Here is a 22668-nt window from a genome sequence, read left to right as displayed (position 1 = left end):
TCTTATCCCATCATTTCTACCAGCCTGTTGCCCAATTGCTCATATACCTTTAAAATATATAGATGTAGGACCTGTCCTGCATGTCCTGCCAGCATTACCAACTCCAGTCCTGTCACAGGTATCTCCTACCTGTCAAAGTCAGGGCCATCTGTAAAAACAATCATGTGGTCTACTAACTCAGCTGCAACCTCTGTGTGGCATTTTACATGGGCATGACCACTAACAAGCTGTCTGTCTGCATTAACAGCAACTGACAAGCTGTGGCTAAGAGACAGCTGGACCACTCAGTTGCCCAGCATGCTATGCAACACAGTGTGCTTGACTTCAAAAACTGTTTCATTGCCCATGACATCTGGTTTCTTCAAACTAACACTTTTGTTTCTAAACTGCGCAGGTGGCAACTCTCCTTGTAGAATAACCGTAGCTTGTGTAACTCCCCGAACTGCAAACTTTGTTCGTCTCTGTCTTCCACGCCCTGTCCTCTATGCCCTCCCATGCTCCAGCTCCACCCTTATAAATGCCCCCCCCCCCCCCCCAATCACTCTGTGCATCTGCATAGTCCTTTCTCTATCTCTGTTTCTTTCCTCGCCAATCCCCATCCCACTCCCCACCCCAACACAGCCTTCCAATGCTACACCTAGCAGCCCATCACCTGTCCCAGTCAAGTTCCTGCACACTCCTGCAGACAGCATTACAGCATCTTGCCCACCCGTAACCTACCACCCTTCCCCTCTCTCACCCATGCCTCTTCTGTAGTACAACTACCCACCCCAGCCAAGACCGATGGTCACAGAAATCAAGACTCACAGGCACAACGACCATGTGGGTGAAAGTTGTGCTTGTATGAATACATGTGTTTTTCTAAATCTGATGTAGGACTTCGTCCGACAACTTAATCTACTGTTAAATGTGTCTGTTTGCCATGCAATGCCTCAACTATGCGGTGAGTTGTAATCAATACTGATTCATATTGTTAATCCATCCTGAATTTTCTGTCATTTAATTTACATACTGATGGTGACAGATGATGCACAGGAAAATCAGGCACAGTGAAGTAAACAGTAAAACAAAATAAACAAGACAATTAAGTTCATTTACTTACATTTTAAAAATTGTGTCAGGAATGGAGATACAATTACGAAAATACACACACTACGGGAAGAACAGCTAAAGAAGAACAATAATAACCACATCAAGAACAACAATAAAATGAAGAGTATTCAAACTATTATAAAAGGATCATTCAAAGTGAATTACTTACTGTTCCAAACGTAATTCTGCCAACAGCGATGACAAATTCCCTTTATCATACATAACATTCTCCTTCATTTGTGCTGCTAAGTTAGCTGCTTCTGCCACATCTTCTTGAGCAATTATGTGACCAGAAGAATTAAAGAATATTAATCCTAGATCCTTCACAATAGCATTTCTGTTTAATGTGCTTGTTCTATTCTTATCTGGGTTGAAACTTTCATCCCCATTCTGAAAGCATTTGTTGTCTCCATCAGGTCTGCATACATCTGGAACAAAAAGGAACATAGCAACCTGAATGTCAAATAATGGTGTAGTAAAAAATATGTTCTTAATTAACTGATTGATGTTTCATAGATCATATCTCTGTAAGCACTCATTACTAGGCACACACTTTCCTTGCTCAAGTTATATGGTACAATAATGCATTAATAACAAAGTTACATTCAAGGATAAATGTTTTCATGAGTTAAGGTAAAAAATGAAATGGAAAACCATTTATTTAGTCCAGAACATTGTGTTGATTATTCTGATAAACTAGATTTAATTTTATTTAGGCAAAAAATATATTTCTAAACTCACTTGAACTTGAATCACAGGAGGATGCAAGAGTTTGGCCTCCTAACTTAATTACAATGAAGTCCTCCATGTTGTGTTCCAAAAAGTGAGATGCTACTGCAATTCCTTGTGTTTGTGCACCTAATATAAGTATTTTTGTGTGAAACATTTCTGGGCTGCAAGAACAAAACGAAGAACAGGTAAGTTACATAAAAAACCTAAATGCAATACATTTCATTTTGAAAATAATAATTCTTTCGGTAGGAGAAGGCAGTAACCATATGTGAAACAATCACAAAACAGATATACCGGTACTCCTAGTAAATTATGTAGATTATATGATGTAGCTCCAGCTGCTTTTATAGCCACTGAGTGCTTTTCATGGGGTAAGCGAATGGATAGTGCATTACGTTATTATCTGTGATTTGGAGAAAAGCCTCAACGTTTGTGCTGTCATCTTTTGTATATTTAACTCATTCTAAAAAACCCTTTGGTACTCAAAGTCACAAACAGACTGTTTTAGGCACTCCTATACAGTATTAATTTAAAAAGTCTATCTGTTATGTGCTTGTGGCTTGTCTTGGCTTCATGTGTTGCCTATTCATTTTTTAGTTTCTGAGTAAGGGAGTATTACCATTTGTTCATAAATAATGCAGTTGGGAAGATGGAATAACCTACACTACGCTATCCTTTCTTCCAAGCATAGGTTCCATAATATGCATCCTAGTGAAGTGATTTTGTTGTGATGAGTAAAAAATGAATAGAAGTTGAAAGAAAAGTGAAACCTAAGTCAATGATAATGTTGAACAGATTGATTAAGGTACAGGGCGCTGTCTCAAACCCCAATGGCCAAATGCTAACGATTTAAATGTCTTAGTAAACATTACAATTACAATTCCCATTGTAATAAATTGTCGACTTCCAATTTATATTCAGCTCAGTTCCACTATACATTGAGCTCCATCAGGGGACGATCATGCAGAAAAGCATTATAAACAAACATTACGTTCTTTGCTTCTTTCCGAAATGTTTATCAATTAAACGTCCCAGTATCTTGTAATGAGTGTTTGTGGCAAACAAAATAGTGATCCTATAATGCTAACAATACAATAGCAGTTAATAGCAAAAACGATACCCTCTACAATAGTTCATGCTAATTTCCGGGAGGATTTATCGTATTTAAAGCATAACTGTAGTTGAGTGACTGAACAAAATGGATATTAGCACTCTATTAATGCAAGATTGTAGCCGTCCTGGTGTGCAATAATCTGACAAAGCGTAGCACTAGCGAATTATCCTTACTAACTGTAGTAAAGTTCAACTGCTACATTTAAAATAATGAAATACCAAGCTATACACTGTTATTCATCAAAAATGTTTATTTGCCATACCGTACTGGCATCATACATAATGAAGTAAATGTTACCTGCTACTCTTGTGAGTTATCATGCCAGTAATTCTGTACTTTCATTGTAGCTATATTTTAATGCTGACTGTTTTCATTGTGGTCGTATGCACATTACAGCTGGCAGGATTCCTTGCTATGCTTCACCAGTTTAGAAACATAACATTTTAAGTAATACTATGTAAATAACAATGCACCAAATTGTATTTGCTCAACATATTCCTTTGCACCAACAAACCTATTCAGTTTATTTCTTCACCAAGTTTCGCTGCGCGGTGAATTCGAGGTTATAATAAGAGTCTGGAATTGTTATTGTACTGCTGCAAGCGGAGAAAAAACAGGAAATATAAAAATTAATACCTAACAAGTTCATAGGTACTCTACCATGTGCAGTTTATGTTTCATTAACTTTCCATTGCTTTGAAGAAGAAAAACGGATTTTGCTGCCGGCTATCGTGCACACGTAGACAAACATCTGTTTCTTCAAGTGGTAGAAAGTAAGTTTGGTAGAGCATCCACCTTCACGTACGCTCATTTGCTTATTTTGTCGAAAATGGGATGGAGAAAAATTTATTTATTCAGTAATTTTGTTGCCAAATAGAACGTTGTGAACGTCGTCTGCTTGTCGGCGAAGATTTAATTATGCGGCTAGCCTGTAATTTTATACGCTTTGGTTTCTCCAAAGCATTTCATTTATTTGCGGATCAACTATGCTCGCATAGATTCACAACTATCCGTGGTTAGCTGATTTTCTTGAAATAATTATCAACATACTTGTTTCTGACATTTCAGCATCTATTCTTTGTTCAAACAAATACGTGAGGAAGCCTTTCCTTCTTTGCCTGCTATGGGACTCTCAGCCTGTGAAAGAAATATATTGACGAAAATTTATACCTATCAGTTTTAAAAGCGGTGCCAGTTCTTAAAAAAAAATACCCAGATGAGACGTTTTACTTCTTCGCATTTAATACAATGCGGGAAATCATCACACAAAAGTCGGTACATATCTGTCACTTCTAGGTTCTAAGTATATATCGATTATTATGATGATAACAGCTGAAGGCAGAAGTTTAAAGCGGGTCATTTTAAGTGAAGCGTTTTCTTGGGATTTTGTTGTTTAGGTTTCTTCCAATGAAACCAGTAACTTTTGGAATACCTACAGTTTACGGAAAATAGCATTGATTGTTTCTTTGAAAAACACTAGATTTAAGCCAAGTGCAATATTATCTTATACATTGTATTACATTGATCGAAGGGATAAATAAACACATAAAATTTTTTCCGCACTGTATTAAGTCGCGTTTACATTGAGTTTGAAACATCTTCTCCAACAATGTTTGCGGCTACTAGTGCTTGCAAAATGTTGCAAACACAGAAACTGTGTTCAGTAGCTGTTTGGGAATAGATCAAAAGAAACATTGTTTCTGGTCTGCTACTGTTAAATGCCTCTATACAGTACCAGTGTTTGTTTATGCTCTGCCCTGCCTGTATAATACTGCCTTGTTGCGTGTTGTGTTGCGTTTCTCTAGAATGGAATGAACGAGAAACTGGATATTCGAACTTGTCACACGCTATGAGGCAGAGGAGTGCTGTTGGAACGTACGCACCACCAATTACAAACAACAGTAAAATAAAGTAGGATGCTACAGAAAATTGCAGCTCTGCTTGGTACCAGCAGCAATGACGTGTTTCAAAAACTTAGGTCTCTCGTAGCTCAATTTACACGCGAGGAAAGAAAAAATCAAGAGAGCAAGAAACATGGTAGTGCTTTTGAATTTTTGTACAGTGCCCGGCAGAATGGTTAGTAGGATTTGATTCACGTAGCACGCCGTCACTGTTGCGCCTGCGCGAAGTATGCGCACTCTGGATTGAAGAAAGACGACCTATAATTATGGCGTATTGGAGTTCTGAGCATCGAGCATTCGCCGTTGAGGGGTATTTAAAAAACAACCAGTGTCTCAGCACAATTCAGCGACACGATATAATCTGGAATCATCGGGCGATTGGACGGTCGATGCAGGATTACTGCATCTTGTCCAAAGAAGAGAAGTGCACCGCGACGAAGGACACAGCGAACTGCGGAGCGAATGGAGGGGGCGCGCCAAGAATTCATCCGAAGTGCTCACCGTTTTGCTGCCACATATGCCTTGGTACTGACAACGTCAGATGATTCCCTGCGACGAATTATCCGTGATGCACTTTCCCCCCAACAAACTTGCAAATGCTACAGAAACTAAACGAACAACATAAAGTTTCCCGCCTAACCTTCGCCTTGCGCTTACTGAAACATTTAGCAGCTCACCCGCAGATACTAAACAACATACTGTACGTGTTGGTAGGGGTAGGTGGTAAGTTCCTAGGGGACCAAACTGCTAGGGTCATCAATCCTTGGACTTGTACACTACTTAATCTAACTCGAACTAACTTACGTTAAGTACAACACTCACACCCATGCCCGAGGGAGGACTCGAACCTCCGATCAAGGAGGGGAAAGCCGCGCGAATCGTGGCAAGGCGCCTTAGAACGCGCGGCTACCCCGCGCGGCTGTATGGTGTTGTATTAAAAACCAAGTAAATGGCATATATGACATGTAACAGCAAATATTTTCTATGTTTTCAATGTGTCTTTCAATAAATTTGCCAATATGTTTCGAAGTCCTGTCCTCTTCATAACCTGCTATTCATTTTACAGGACCCCGCATATGCCAGTGATTCGGTTTCAATAATTTACGGTTCTTGGGTGATATTCAAGACCCAAACGATACAAGAGAGACAATCGAAAAAGACGTACCCTAAACTAGGTTATGCTTGCATATGTTTATTTCTGTTCCGTACTGTACAACAATATTCAGCAATATTTGTCATAGTGCAACTACAACTGGGTGCACAAAGTAACTTGTATGTTCTCACGAATTATTTTGTGTTAAAGTTCTCCGTGACAGGTAAATTTGGGAATCTAATGATAAATGATGCAGCAGCAACTCGTCCTCATCCCACTGGGATCACTTCACATGTCTGTAGTCACTAGGAATCGAAGCTTCCTTGTGAACAGTAATAGGCCCTTGACTCGGAAATTCTCCTCAAGACACCAGAGGGCACATTGCTGTCATAGTGATAGTTCATACCTTCTCAGACTGCAACAACATTGGTTTTCGGGAAACATGAAAGACTGAGACCATAACACTGAGTGTATTTTCTACAACCATACTTGCCCTAGACAACCAGTAGCTGAAAATTCTGTCTTTTGAGTCTTGGTTGTGGCTTCCTGTATATAGCTTCATGATGTTTTCCTGCAATGGAAAAGCATCATCTGGCGAAATTAGTATCCTCCGCCACACACCGTTAGGTGGCTTTCGGAATGTGGTGTAGATGTAGATGAATATATATGGTAGTACTTATGTCCTTCCAGGTAAACATTCATGAGGTAGCACGTTCGGTTTTTTTATTTTTATTTTTATTATTTCACTTACAGAAGCATTCTGCTCACTTATAGAGGCAACCAACGTCAGCTTACAAGTAGTTGTAATTGACGGTAACAACAGCAAACAGCGTAGTGCTAAATGCCCCTTTGTAATGGTAAATTCACTCCTACTAGCAAAATGGCACTGTATGAGAATAAGCTACCCATAAATTGCTCCACGCAGTGGGGGACATGGAGTAGGGCTACCTGACTGAACACAATTTCTTTCTCACTCCACTTATCTTCAATCGCCAACATTTGAAACAAACAGATCTGGCTTCAGGTTCCATAATAGAGATACCAGCAGAGGATACGAATGATGTTGCGGATCCCGATGAGTCATCGAGAACGCCTCCTCCAAAATAATTGGCGAAGAGTGGGTGCGAAAGAAGAAAACCTATTAAACGACGGAATAGTAATGTGGCAGAATTTCCTGCAGCAGCAATAAAAACAACGAGAACACAATTCAATCGGTGCCTACGGGATGTTACAACAAAAACGGATATGCCATTTTCTTTGAGGCAGGGAAGTTACAACAAAAACGGATATGTCATTTTCTTTGAGGCAGAGATCAATATGTGTAGAAGAGAAGTGTCAACAGTGAAGGCGGATGTGGCAGGGGGATCTTCAACTGCGAATTCCCCTGTCGCATTCGTTGGAAATGCCAGTGTCCCTGAAGTGTAAGAAGTTCTATTTATTGAAAACTTTGAAAATGCGTGGCAAGCTTCTATGGGACTAAACTGCTGAGGCCATCGGTCCTAGACTTACACACTACTTAATCTAACTTAAGCTAAGGACAACACATACTCCCATGCCCGAGGGATAACTCGAACCTCCTCCGGGGAGTCACGCGAATCGTGACAAGACGCCCTAGTCAGCGCGGATACCGCGCGCGGCTCTTTTTAGTTGAAAATGATTATGGATTGATGTAATTTTAATCTACATACAAATCTATGAGCAATAAAATATATGTTTCAGTGTTATTGACAGTAAATAAATTACAGTTTTTGTGGAATATTCCGTCGGCTCTTGGCGGAACATAGACATATTAAAAACTTGAATACAAATAGTTCAAATGGCTCTAAGCACTATGGGACTTAACATCTGAGGTCATCAGTCCCCTAGACTTAGAACTACTTAAACCTAACTAACCTAAGGACATCACACAAATGGTTCAAATGGCTCTGAGCACTATGCGACTTAACTTCTGAGGTCATTAGTCGCCTAGAACTTAGAACTAATTAAACCTAACTAGCCTAAGGACATCACACACATCCATGCCCGAGGCAGGATTCGAACCTGCGACCGTAGCGGTCACGCGGTTCCAGACTGAAGCGCCTTTAACCGCACGGCCACACCGGCCGGCGACATCACACACATCCGTGCCCGAGGCAGGATTCGAACCTGCGACCGTAGCAGCAGTGTGGTTCCGGACTGAAGCGCCCAGAACCGCTCGGTCACAGAGTACGGCAACTTGAATACACAGTACTAATTTCCCGCAACTATATTTATTTAGTAATTCGTTATGAACGGGCTTTCTGTATCTTAGCCCATCGTCAGATAACTTAATAGTAAACAGATAAAGAATAAAACTTCAGCAAGAGTTCATAGCTGTTTAAAGTTTGTTGTACAAAGATAGGTAATGTTCTGTAAATGCTGCCTATGGAATACCTCAGACCAGACATTTCAAGTAACTTCCATTTGACCCCCACTACCCCAGCAGAAGTAATGTCCATCATAAAATCTTTAAAATCAAAAACCTCTAGTGGGTATGATGAAATATCAACGAAGTTAATTAAAGAATGTGATTCTGAGTTAAGTAACATATTAAGCTATCTGTGTAACCAGTCGTCTATCAGTGGAATATTTCCTGAATGGCTGCAATACGCTGAAGTTAAGCCACTGTTTAAGAAGGGAGATAGAGAAATTTCTGTCCAGTTTCACTTTTACCAGCATTCTCAAAAATTTTAGGAAAAAGGTAATGTACAATCGGCTTTATAACCATCTTATCACAAATAACATACTGTCAAAGTCGCAGTTCGGATTTCTAAAGGGTTCTGATATTGAGAAGGCAATCTACAATTACAGTGAAAACGTACTTAATTCATTAGACAAAAAATTGCAGGTAATTGGTATATTTTATGGTCTGTCAAAGGCATTTGACTGTGTAAATCACAATATCCTTTTAAGTAAATTAGAATGGTATGGTGTAACAGGAAATTCTGCAAAATGGTTCAAATCTTATATCTCTGGCAGGAAACAAAGGGTGCTATTAGGAAAGAGACATGTATTAAGCTATCAGGCATCATCCAACTGGGAACTAATTATATGTGGGGTCCAAGGTTCCATCTTAGAGCCCTTACTTTTTCTTGTGTATATCAATGACCTTTCATCAGAAACATTACCAGATGCCAAGTTTGTTTTGTTTGCCGATGATACAAACATTGCAATAAATAGCAAATCAAGTGTAGTCTTAGAAAGATCGGCTAATAAAGTATTTGTGGACATTAATCAATGGTTCCTAGGCAATTCCTTGTCACTAAACTTTGAAAAAACACAATACATGCAGTTCAGAACTTGTAAGAGGTGTCCCACGAGTATATGCCAAGGACAAGCAGATAGAAGAAGTAGGCAGTGTTAAATTCTTTGGATTACAGCTTAATAATAAATTTAGCTGGGAGGAGCACACCACAGAACTGCTGAAGCGTCTTAACAAATCTCTATTTGCAATGCGAATTGTGTCAGACATAGGGGATATAAAAATGAATGAGCTGGCATACTATGCTTACTTTCATTCCATAATGTTTATGGGATTATTTTTTGGGGTAATTCATCAAGCCAAGCTAAAGTTTTCCGGGCACAAAAAGGTGCAATAAGAGTTATATGTGGTCTGAACACAAGAACATTCTGCAGAAGCCTGTTTAGGGAACTAGGGATACTAACTACTGCTTCCCAATATATTTATTCCTTAATGAAATTTGTCAATAAAATATATCACTTATTCAAACCAACCGCTCTATTCATGGAATCAATACGAGAAATAAGAATCTTCACAAGGATTTAAACTCACTTACTCTTGTACAAAAACGTGTGCATTTTTTCAGGAACACACATTTTCAATATCATGCCAGCAGCCATAATAAGCGTAACAATCAATGAAATTCAGTTTAAGAGAAGCCTAAAGCATTTATTGGTGACCAACTCCTTCTACTCCATTGGATGAATTTCTCAGTAGAACCAACTGATTTGTGTGTGGAATATATATATCTAACTTCTGCACCACCGGCATTGTGACCGAGCGGTTCTAGGCGCTTCAGCCGGAACTGCGCTGCTGCTACGGTCGCAGGTTCGAATCCTGCCTCGGGCATGGATGTATGTTATGTCCTTAGATTAGTTAGGTTTAAGTAGTTCTAAGTCTAGGGGACTGATGACCTCAGATATTAAGTACCATAGTGCCTAGAGCCATTTGAACCATTTTTTAACTTCTGCACCATTTCAGTGCAGTAATGTGTTCATTGTAAATAAGTGTGTGTGTGTGTGTGTGTGTGTGTGTGTACGTACAATCTAACTACTGCACCATTTCAGTGCAGTAAGGTGTTCATTGTAAATAAGTATTGTAGTGGTTCTATTATATGTTTATATCCTTATAAATAAAAAAAATTAATTTTAAATTCAGTGCATTAATCCGATCTTAGTAAATGAGTGTTTGTAAAATGATTCTTTCATATAGTGTTCATTAAAAAAATGACGATCATTACACTTGGGACATGTGGAAGTACATTAACTTATTTGTTTCAGTTGTAAATATTTGTCATGTATTATTGTTTTTCTGACATGTTCTACATCCTGGAGGACCTCCTCAATACGGATCAGTTGGAATGAAAGTAAATCTAATCTAATCTAATCTATGACTATATCGATACAAAACGCAAGCAAAATGTAATACCCAAAGATGCTTTGAACAAATAAATCTTATATTACGGTATATTCAAATACTAAAACGATATGAATGTATAAGCCAAATATGTTGTACAGGTGAGTAATGGCACATGCTACTATATCATCTGGACAAACTGGTGAATGTGATGAACACTACGGAAAAATGTGTGTTGGGGTGGGGCGAGGACAAAGAAGTCTATGGAATGTGAGTGTGAAACAGCTTATTATTTACTGGCTGCTGCTACTTTAGTGAGGTTGAGTAATGGAACTGTTTGGTCATTTAGAACCAGGTCAGGATTCTTTGACTGGTGTTTACTAAAGGTCAGAATTTCGAGTAACGTTAGTTTTCTGCCTTTCATTCCTTTATGGAGAATATAAAATTTCACATCATATGAATGACATTTCTTCAGAGCATGTTCAGCAAAGCTGGAATCTTTTCAGTCCGACGCCTTTCGTGCTCAGTCAGTCTAGTTTTACATAATCTTTAAACCCTTTAACCAAAGCTTCACAATATTTGAGATACGACTGGTTTTGAAATGTGGAATAAGTATGCAAGGTTTTGATGTAAATCTCTGCTGCTGAGGTCCCATACTCCGAGGAGCGTGGGGGACGATGCGGGAGACCCTGTTGCCAAAAACCTAAAAAAGAATAATAGCAAGTCTTTGCTTCGCAGGAAACGCATTTCCGGTATTTGTTCCTTTATTTAAAATAATTGGCCCTATCATATCCATTAGAATTTTAGAGTCGGACACCGACATCCTAGTACAGTTACGAAAACCAGAACCGAGTTCCAAATTCAGCTCGCACATCATGTCATTTCCACAACATGGTCTAAGGTATGTCTTTGTGCATCAGAGACGGCTAAGTCTTTTCCTTCGTCTACTTACCTCATCGAGTGTTACTAATGCAGCAACCCGTCATTAATTCAACTTCTTCACTTGACTTAGTCTAGCTGTCGCTGTGATTACAGAATGTGAAATATTTGCTGCCAGTTTAGCATAACATATGATGCGAATACGTATGTTGAAATGTTTGTGCCGGCCGCGGTGGTCTCGCGGTTCTAGGCGCTCAGTCCGGAACTGCGCGACTGCTACGGTTGCAGGTTCGAATCCTGCCTCGGGCATGGATGTGTGTGATGTCCTTAGGTTAGTTAGGTTTAAGTAGTTCTAAGTTCTAGGGGACTGATGACCATAGATGTTAAGTCCCATAGTGCTCAGAGCCATTTGAACCATTTTTGAAATGTTTGTCGCTAGCGTATACGAGATCAAGAACAACGAACATAGTTGCACCATATTGCAGTCTTGTGGCCAAACAATATTGCAGACAGAAACAGGTTTCTTAACTAAGTGTAAACGCTACCTTGTTGTTGTTGTTGTGGTCTTCAGTCCTGAGACTGGTTTGATGCAGCTCTCCATGCTACTCTATCCTGTGCAAGCTTCTTCATCTCCCTGTACCTACTGCAACCTACATCCTTCTGAATCTGCTTAGTGTATTCATCTCTTGGTCTCCCTCTACGATTTTTACCCTCCACGCTGCCCTCCAATGCTAAATTTGTGATCCCTTGATGCCTCAAAACATGTCCTACCAACCGATCCCTTCTTCTAGTCAAGTTGTGCCACAAACTTCTCTTCTCCTCAATCCTATTCAATACCTCCTCATTAGTTACGTGATCTACCCACCTTATCTTCAGCATTCTTCTGTAGCACCACATTTCGAAAGCTTCTATTCTCTTCTTGTCCAAACTGGTTATCGTCCATGTTTCACTTCCATACATGGCTACACTCCATACAAATACTTTCAGAAACGACTTCCTGACACTTAAATCTATACTCGATGTTAACAAATTTCTCTTCTTCAGAAACGATTTCCTTGCCATTGCCAGTCTACATTTTATATCCTCTCTACTTCGACCATCATCAGTTATTTTACTCCCTAAATAGTAAAACTCCTTTACTACTTTAAGTGTCTCATTTCCTAATCTAATCCCCTCAGCATCACCCGATTTAATTTGACTACATTCCATTATCCTCGTTTTGCTTTTGTTGATGTTCATCTTATATCCTCCTTTCAAGACACTGTCCATTCCGTTCAACTGCTCTTCCAAGTCCTTTGCTGTCTCTGACAGAATTACAATGTCATCGGCGAACCTCAAAGTTTTTACTTCTTCTCTATGAATTTTAATACCTACTCCGAATTTTTCTTTTGTTTCCTTTACTGCTTGCTCAATATACAGATTGAATAACATCGGGGAGAGGCTACAGCCCTGTCTCACTCCTTTCCCAACCACTGCTTCCCTTTCATGCCCCTCGACTCTTATAACTGCCATCTGGTTTCTGTACAAATTGTAAATAGCCTTTCGCTCCCTGTATTTTACCCCTGCCACCTTCAGAATTTGAAAGAGAGTATTCCAGTTAACGTTGTCAAAAGCTTTCTCTAAGTCTACAAATGCTAGAAACGTAGGTTTGCCTTAGGGACAGCAATATCACAGGGCTCTTCATGTGTAAGCCAAAAAAATTAATTTTTTCTATTGACATTAACATTCTAATCAAGGGCATAATGTTAAATCTTTCATTTACAACGAGGAGAGTAATGAAAATACATACAAATAATAGTCTATAGCAAAGATTGGATCTCTGAAAAAGCCAAGTTATATTGTTCTAAGCGATGGCTATAGCTTACAGTTTCCAGAAACCGTTAGTATTAATTACCTGACAGCTATCACTTTTGTGAAACCACGTCAGTTTACCTACTAACTACAGTCTCTTCACGACTCCCTGGCCAAATTTTCAGGTGATATTAGGAATGGAGGAAGCAAACTACACCTACTGAAGTCCAACACATTGATAGCCATAGGGAAACCGGAGATGTGGGAGGAACAAACTGTGCTTTCCTCATGCAGTTCTAGAACTGCGCGTGTGCTTACTAGTTTGACACGACAGTCACTTCGTAAGCATTACGGTATACACAAGTACTTATTGTTAGATCGCCAATGTTGGCTGCGGCCAGATGCAAAACACTCTTGAACCGAAGTCGACAGAACATTAGTTCAGAATGTTGCGAAAAATCTATAATAAAAAAAAATATGCACGATAAATCGTTCAAGGAGTCCACTTCGACTTGCTTGGCATTTCAAGTTGTCATTTCGGTCTTTTTTTATCTCTTGGGATCCTTGATCCACCTACTAGTGCCAATCATTCGCTTGGATACATGTCCCGTCAACCTCCTTTTCAAGTTCATGTTTAATGAGTCGTCGACGTAGACATCATCAGAGATGAAGTACTTGCTCAGATGGAGAAACATGAAGAAAGTAAAAAGCAGCTGGGAATACATCTACAGTGGTTTAGGTAAGTTACTGGAAACCTATGTCAAGATAAGTAGCAGGGAATTTGCATCACAGTCCTACTGGGACAGCCTGTGAAATGCAAAATTTATTAAAACAAACATAATCACATAAAGAATCTGTCACTGTTACTGGAGCAAGATTGTGTCTGAATAGTTCATCTTCGCCGTTATGAAATTTTGATGAAGAAATAACGAGCTGACAAGGAAAATTAGAGGTAATGCTACGAACATAAAGCAGTCAAGAAACTGCAGCAAGTCATCGATAAATGTTAACTTCGATTGTCCATAAATTTCATTGTCTTGAGGAGATGTTTGTTATTTGATTCACAGATGGGGGCACTGGTACACTAAAATGACGAAGAGATGTACATTCCGTAAAATAATTATGAAAAATCCGCCTCGATTGCACAAACTACCTGGTGTTTACCCAGGTTTCAGCGTGGGTAACCACGCCTTCTTCAGAACTAAATATAAAACAGTTGAGTTCGGTGGAGAGCCTGTGACCATCGTACGGTGGCTGGGGCGAGGCAGCACACACAGTGAGATAAGTAATATTATTGGCTTGGTACATATGTACCGTGTATTTGTAATATATATATATATATATATATATATATATATATATATATATATATATATATATATGGGGTCTTGCCGCTGTAGGTGTTGATTTTAGCCTTTGACTAAGCCTATTTAGGCAAGGTGTTTTATATTTTGTTCTGAAGAAGGCGTGGTTACCCACGCTGAAACCTAGGTAACACCAGGTAGTTTGTGCAATCGAGGCGGATTTTTCATAATTATTTCGATACTTGCGATTGCTGACGCGCTGCAATGCTGAAAGTTCTTACATTTCGTGAACTTCTTTGTACCGCTTTTGGGATGGGACAGCCAACGCCATATACGAGGAGGACGCAATTTCTTCTCAGAACAGGACTGCTGTTTAGCGATGAGTGGGAAAAGAGGAAGAAAGCCGTAACCACGCGCACTGCTGCCATTATATTTACTCTTTGTGTTTTGCATCTTCAGTCTGCACTCACCAGGGACAATAATCTTTGTTATACGAGGTGGACTCCGGGATAGCTGTCGTGATGAACTGCTTCATCACTGTAACAGTTTCATCACTTATTGTAGGATTAACAACACGAACACACTACCAAAAAATGAATCAGTGGTTATGCAATGTTATTGCTCACATTACTTTTGATCGCCGAGGTTGGCAGAGAGCAGGCATGTGATGTACACTCCCAGTGGGGAGGGCACGGGTAAAGAAAAGTGTGTTATGATTAAACACTGTTTCATGGCAACGGCGCACTGAACATTTTTCACAAACACGACGTTCTTGGCACGCTTTGTTATAAAAATATCATGTAATTACAAACCGACGGTAAAAGCCTTCAGGAGAGCCTAAAATGAAATACACTGTTGTTGAAAGTTGTATGTGTTCACTGTAGTTTAGTGGTTAGAAACGTGGAGTTACGGACCTGAAAGAAGAAGGCTCGGACCCTGCCTTGTTCAATACTGTTCTATACATCTTCGCGTTTGTAAAAGATTCTGCGACTTTCTTGTTAATGTAATAGATGTGTGTTCTGCAATATTCGATATTATTTGCACATAGGAGCACTCTCTCTCAAGAGTGAATTTGTTCGCTTTTGGGACTTCACTCTGAATAAAAAACGAAAGGTTAAATTGCTGCGCCGGCCGCGGTGGCCGAGCGGTTCTAGGCGCTACAGTATGGAACCGCGCGACCGCTACCGTCGCAGGTTCGAATCCTGCCTCGGGCATAGATGTGTGTGATGTCCTTAAGTTTGTTACGTTTAAGTAGTTCTGAGTTCTAGGGGACTGATGACCTCAGAAGTTAAGTCCCATAGTGCTCAGAGCCATTTGAACCATTTTTTAAATTGCTGCGAGTGAAACGAGTAGCAGTTACATTTATATTCATGCCTGTTACAAATATTTGGCTCTTTATTTCCGAATACGTCGCGATTTTCAAGCGTGGGGGTAGGCAGAATCCTAACACTAGAGCTGAAATTGCTGGGAGTGAAACTAGAGCTTGACATTAGTGGACAAGTATGCCACGTCATGTTGACCGTAACTTACCGGTAAGAACGGGGTGAAAGTGGCCTCTCCCCAGGAGCTGCGGCGCTCGCTCTGTACTAAAAACACGCGCATGCGGCCACAGATACACGAATCCCAGAGACGTTGTTCGACGGCCAAAAACCATGCATAAATTGAAACTTTGGCTTCGCGGCCGATTTATGTTGGGACATCAAAAATGGCTCTGAGCACAGTGGGACTTAAGATCTGAGGTCATCAGTCCCCTAGAACTTAGAACTAGTTAAACCTAACTAACCTAAGGACATCACACACATCCATGCCCGAGGTAGAATTCGAAGCTGCGACCGTAGCGGTCGCGCAGTGCCAGACTTTAGCACCTAGAACCGCTTGGCCAATTCGGCCGGCGTTGGGACATCAATGTGTCATTAGGAGCTGCACGGTATGTCGGTGCAAAGTTTATTAAGGGGATACGGAATCACCTATCCCCGCAATCTTAATATATGCCTACTATAGGGAACATTTTCTCACAAACTACTGGAGACAGAGAGGTAAAAATTTTACTGTATGTGCATTCATATGTTACAACAATACTGAAACAACAGTTTATTGTCAAAGTATTTTCTTACAGAGATATTGTACATTTATTTTTAAGTAAATTTTTTCCATCGCTTTTTACTAGACTATCACCCCTAAGTCTTTTGTAAATCAAGTAATTAAAAAATCGTTGTTTCAGTATGTAATAGGGACCTATGTCACTACGTCATAAAAATTTCAGACTTCTAGGTTGACCAGTACCTGAGATAATGTTCCTAGATGAAGTAAAAAGTAAACTTACGGGAAACGGAGAAAGAAGATTAAAACATTCCTGATCCGTAGCTAATGCCCCCTTCACAGTCTTCATAATCATCTTCAAGTCTTCTTTTGGCACCCCTCTGCACCTGTCTTGCTTTTTTCACTAATGTCTTGATTATATTATCAGCATGCCTTAGTCTGTGCTGATCTAAAAAGAACATAGCACGTACCGTACGGGAACCAACACACATACCCAACTTTTGAAGGACCTGGCATTTAGTTATATTTCCAAGATTGAAGGTTGCCACAGCATCATACACACCAAAATGTAGTGTATTAATTCCGACAAACACTGTTTTTGGGAGACGATGCCATATCACACTATTCAAGCACTCGTTGGGGTTCTGCGTTTTTCCGTGAAGACATTTCATCAGAAGACTTCTGTCAGCCAGATCTCTGAAAATGGGCTTTATTTCTGCCATGATGGCTGATGGTAGACTGTGGTGGTGAATGTATTTCTCTCCTGTTGTTAGTCCCCTATTGTATTTACACCAGCTGTTTTCACCTTTGGGGCACAAACCATGTTGTGGATGCTCATCCGTGGATGCGGTGTGGAAATATAAAGCCCATATAGCTCTCCTCATTTCTTCAAGATTGCCTGTATTTTGCCTGATTGCAAGGCCATAGCAGTTCTGAATGTGGTCTATTATGGAATCAGTCAATCTTCCTCTGCCATCCAAGGTTTTCCCATCATCTAGTTTTTTCCCTTTCATAACTGATTTTAACCTTCTCAGCCTGGCACCCATTCTCTTCTGCACATGTCCTATACATTCAAGTTTGCTTATATTTACACTGTTCCCATATGGTTTGCTTTCCAAAACTTCTTTGAATGCTTTAGAGTCACCATCTCCCAGATATTTGACATAGCGAACATTATACCACTGTGAAGAGCGATGAAAAATTTTCTTCACCCCAGCAACCTCCATGCCACCACTACTACCATAATAATTAGCAATACAGTCATCACTGTGTTCATTTTTCAGCCTGCCTGTGCACCTACAGTATTTAGACATTATTGCAACATCAATAACCTTGCCAGTATCAACACTAGTTGCTGTTACAACACCATTGTTGGAGGTGTGGCCCCTTTTCTGCCACGTGCCATCAAACGCCACTGTGAGGTCACGACTGCCGTCATTTTCTTCCACTGCTTCTTCCACAGCAACCTGCATTGACTTCTGTGCTACATCTTCAACTGCAGATCCTAGTACATAATTGTAAGCTTCAAACTTTGAAGGTGCACTTGGAAGATTTAGAACACCACATAGCATATCACCAGCTGCTTTGCCCTTACCAATTGCTCGCAATCCATAAACTAACCTAATATTTACACTATAAAGTTCAGTTTTCTTGTATCCATTATTTACAGTTACTGAAACCGAACTTGGAAACTTACAGCTGTATTTACAAACACTGCATATTAAATTAAACTGGGCAGCCAGGCCAACATGGGATTCTACTTTCAGAGAAACGTTTCCATGACATTTTTTGCAGCACAAACTGTTTTCAAGAGCTTCACACAATATATTCGTATCAATGAGTTCAAAAACTTCATTCCCTCTATCAAGTAAATTATATTTCTCTTCCAAATCTCTTAGTTTTTTATGAGAAGCACTGTTTTCATTTGGTGTAAGTTCGTTCGGCAAATCAGTAATAAGTGGATTCACATTTTCCAACAGTGATGATGATGAACTGCTTTGCTTTGCTAATGAATCATTATTTCTTTTCTTTTGCCAGTTCACACGCTTTTTAAATACTTTTGCTTTAGCTCTAGGCATTTTCACTGCGAAAAATGAAGCACTAAATACGAAATAACTCAACAACAACTACTCTCTTATATCACACTGTTTACAAAACAGTCCCGCCACAAAGTCAAAGAGTAACTTGAGGAAACCACAGAGAAACATTTTCGGGCAACTAGTGTATAAATAGTCGCTGGAAACCGGGATATTTGAATTCATGTCACTTTAAAGGTACTGCCAAAAAGTTCATGGTCAGCCACGAGAGACGTGTATAACTAAAGCGCAATACCCGTTCTCACAAATATATAAAAATAAAATAGTTATAATTGTAGTAGAGCTATGTATGATACGTCATTTTAAAGAGGAAACATGGCAGAATATAATACGCCAATAAAAAAAAATTCGATTTTTTAACCCAAAATCCGATTCCGTATCCCCTTAAAGCAAGCGCCGGATTCCATGGCACGTCCAGGCTGGAACCACTGTCTCTGTTAAGTAAATTCTTCGCCAAACGAACTTTTGAATAGCTGACATTCGTTTGGCCTCGTGCGCAGTTTCGGACCGGAAATCGACATGACGTGATCATACTCACCCGGCTTCAGAGAACACCTGGCTAAAGCGTGCTGCGCTTGACTACTCCCACGTCGCTTGCTTATTCTCATTTCGCTTGCTTTCTTTTCCATTTTTTGGTTGTTGTTTTATACTTACTGATGGAATTTACTTATTTTTTGTACAGTTTATGCCATTAAAGAGATGAATAAAACGAGGTTCAAAATGATTGTAGGTTACAGTCGTTATTCGTAGATGAGGCTTGCACAGAAATGTGTAACGTGGAGAGCTGCAGCAAACCAGTCTTCCGACTCAAGACAACGACAACAACACTGTTATGGCGATGATTGTTACTCTTTACATAGTCTGCTAATCAATGCCCATTTCCTTAGTTTTAGAACACGTTGTGTCTCCGCAATGTAAATATACAAAGAAATGAAGACCTCTAGCTGCATGCAGGCGTTGACAGTTGAAAATGTGTGCCCCGACCGGGACTCGAGCCCGGGATCTCCTGCTTAAAAGGCAGACGCTCTATCCATTTTTTTTAAAATCTCATTTTGTTCGTTATAGTTCGTTTCAATTGTTCGTGGCGGACGTCCCCTGACGGCCGTTGAAGTTCATTAATGATCCAGTCACTCAGTTTTTTTATTACAGAGGGCAGCTAACCCTCTGGCCGAACACGCTGAGCTACCGTGCCGGCTGTCCATCTGGGCCACCGAGGTCACAGAGAACAGTGCGACTGCAAGGACTTATCTCTGGCACGCCTCCCGTGAGACCCACATTCTCAACTTATTGTCTCGCACTATATTCATAGTGCCCCTGCCCATTATACTCATTACTCGTGGCTTATTGCCGATCCCCGTAAGAGTTCGGGCACTGTTTGTGCATCCGCAGAGAAGAAGATGGTCAAATGACCGGTGAGCCTTAACTACATATGTATATGAAAATGGTATCTGTTTTTCGGACATGTCCGAAAGAACAGACACCATCTTCATATACATGAAAATATACGGTAAGGTGGCATATCTAAACTTTTAGACAGGGATTTGCAGGAGTTCCAAGGTTTCATATCCTTTATGAGTTTAACGACATATTTTTGCAATCTGAAAACTCGCTTAGCTACTGTCAAATTACCCCAGAATATGACCCCGTATTTAAGGTGAGGCAGAAAGTAGGCGTAATAGGTACTCTTAATTGTTTTTTCAGATGACATATATATTCTAAATAACATTGAAGCTGATGCTATTTAAATTTTCCATCACAAGCGCAGTGACGGAGTTAATAGGTATGCACAGTTAGACGGTTAGCCGTAAACCGAGATCTCAAACTGACATTGTGGGCACAGACTCAGCAGGTACATATCAGCCTATTAAAAGTGGTTCCACACTTCACAAATTAGGATCAACTGTTATTGAAAAACAGTCGCTTAGGTAATACCCTTCCTTCTTTGTATTAGTATCCATGGAATTTGTACTGTACACTAACAGTATTTCTGCGGCAAAAGAAAACAACCAGAGATATCAAAGGGACATTGAAAAGTTGACTGGATCATATAGGCCACCGTTCTTAGTGATTCACAACATTAATTACATTACCACTGTACGCTAAAAAAATGCCTTATTCCAAAAGCAAACTAAAGTTAGATGAATCATTATCACAAAGACAAGATGTACACAGACATGACCTCGCATATGGTAATAATCTAGATTTAGCTTTTAGACTTAATAAATCTTAATAATTTTAACTTCACTGAGACGAAGATGCCAATGAACTACTTTTACCAGTGATACAGATGCCTAGAAAAATATGAGAGTTGCAGCAGTTGCTTGGTAGAATGCTGCCGACACTCACACCCGACGGCTGCAACGAATTCAAACAGGACTCTGTGGCTAGCTTTACATCTGCCTCGGGACTACTGGCTGATGTACCGCAATTGAAAGAACGGTATCGGGAAACTGCAAGGAAGTTCTATCAACAGACTGCTAGCTCTGCAAATGTACATTTCAGAAACCTTGACAACAAAGGTGTGTACCGTCTCACTCTACGATCGCAACACCATCTTCGAAAGTAATGCGGTGCGACGATAATAAATAAATGAAATATAAAATACTGTTACTTAGATAGCAACAGTAGGTTCCATCAAGTCTGTTTCAAGCAGTGACAGCTATACGTAAGGAATGGACGAAAACCATGCAAGAAGAATGAAGGTAAAACACAAAGGGCTAAAACTTCATCTTCAAGTGGAAGTTAAAAGTTGCCGGTACTGAAGCTCGTGTCCTCGTAGTTTCAGTTTGTCCTCTCACTCAACAGATGCACAAAAAGTGTAACTTACTGCGGAAATATCATGACAAGAAATAAGGTTTATGCGACTGCACGCCCGAAATTTAATACATCAGTGAATACGCCGCGAAAATATGAGGAATGGTTAGTGTTTTGAAAATAGGCTGCAAGATGAGCATCATAGAAAGCAAACAGAGAGCTATGGTATGTAGTTGAATCAGACCTAGTGACACTGAGTAACTAGATTAGGGAATAAGACACTGAAAGTAAGAGATCAGTTTTGCTGTTTGGGCAACCAAATAACAGACCATGGTTTAAGTAGAAATGATATAAAATGCAGACTGACGAAGACAAGACAAAAATTCTGAAAATGGGAAATATATTAACACCTAATATAAATTTAAGTGCTGAGGAGTATTTTGTGAAAGAATTTATCTGTAGTGTAGCCTGGTATGGTAGAGAAACGTGAATGACATACAATACAGACAGGACGAGAATATAAGCTTTTCAAATGTGGTGTTACAAAAGAATGCTGGTGATTAAACGGGTAGATTAGACAACTAGTCAAAAGGTGCTGAATCGAACTAGGAAGAAAAGAGCTTAGGGCCACTATTTTACTAAAATATGGGTTCGATTGATGGGACAAATTCAGAGTCATCAAGCGACGGCCATAATCGAGGAACGTATTTGGGACGAGGGAGTAAAAATTGTAAAGAATAACAAAGGCTTGTGTACAGTAGGCAGATTCAGATGGATGTGCGTTGCAGCAGTTAGGAAAATATGAACAGGCTTGCACAGATTAGTCTGCGTTGGCGACCTGCAGCATATCAGCTTCCAGACAGAAGACAACGATAACAAAAAGAGGAATAGGTTCATAAATAGTTATAAAACTGTTTGAATGCATACATGTTGTGTTGCGTGGTCATTTCCGCCATGCTGGCGTGGTGTGGGCCAACAGCGTACTTCCGATTAGGTGGTGTGTTTGCTCTCTCGAAAAGCAGTCGCGCCCGAGACACTTGCTAGTATTGCCATATCCAGCTGAACTGGCGTTCAGGTGCCAGGGAGCTTCTATATATGCATTTGCAGTCTGTGCGTGGAGTTGAGCTTATTCCTGGAAGCTACTATGTAGCTCTTACAGCAAGCTTTCCTCGTTCCAGATAAAAAAAAAAAAAGGTCGCCTCTTTGTGGTGGTGGTTACGAAACCGGCTCTGAAAGGATAGATGTAACAACGACCAC

General features: G+C 40.0%; 1 protein-coding gene across 3 annotated transcripts in view; it reads right to left on the bottom strand.

Moving 5' to 3' along the window:
* LOC126198805 (uncharacterized) overlaps positions 1 to 22462 on the bottom strand; it is a 146791-nt gene extending 124329 nt beyond the window's left edge. The window contains exons 1-3 of one of the 3 annotated variants that reach the window (XM_049935378.1): positions 22339 to 22462; positions 1834 to 1985; positions 1262 to 1520 (exon numbers count right to left, since the gene is read on the bottom strand). In XM_049935378.1, coding sequence (XP_049791335.1) covers positions 1262 to 1520; positions 1834 to 1985; positions 22339 to 22367 — 440 coding nt within the window. In that variant the 5' untranslated portion in view covers positions 22368 to 22462. Of the gene's footprint in view, positions 1 to 1261; positions 1521 to 1833; positions 1986 to 3574; positions 3724 to 22338 lie in introns of those variants that run through there. The other 2 variants (XM_049935392.1, XM_049935385.1) reach the window with 2 other exon arrangements.
* Positions 22463 to 22668: the final 206 nt, after the last annotated feature.

The sequence above is a fragment of the Schistocerca nitens genome, chromosome 1 (genome assembly GCF_023898315.1).
Source record: "Schistocerca nitens isolate TAMUIC-IGC-003100 chromosome 1, iqSchNite1.1, whole genome shotgun sequence".
NCBI classification, from domain to species: Eukaryota; Metazoa; Arthropoda; class Insecta; order Orthoptera; family Acrididae; genus Schistocerca; species Schistocerca nitens.
The sequence above is the reverse complement of the archived record's forward strand: the minus strand, read 5'-3'. Positions and strand labels throughout refer to the sequence as shown.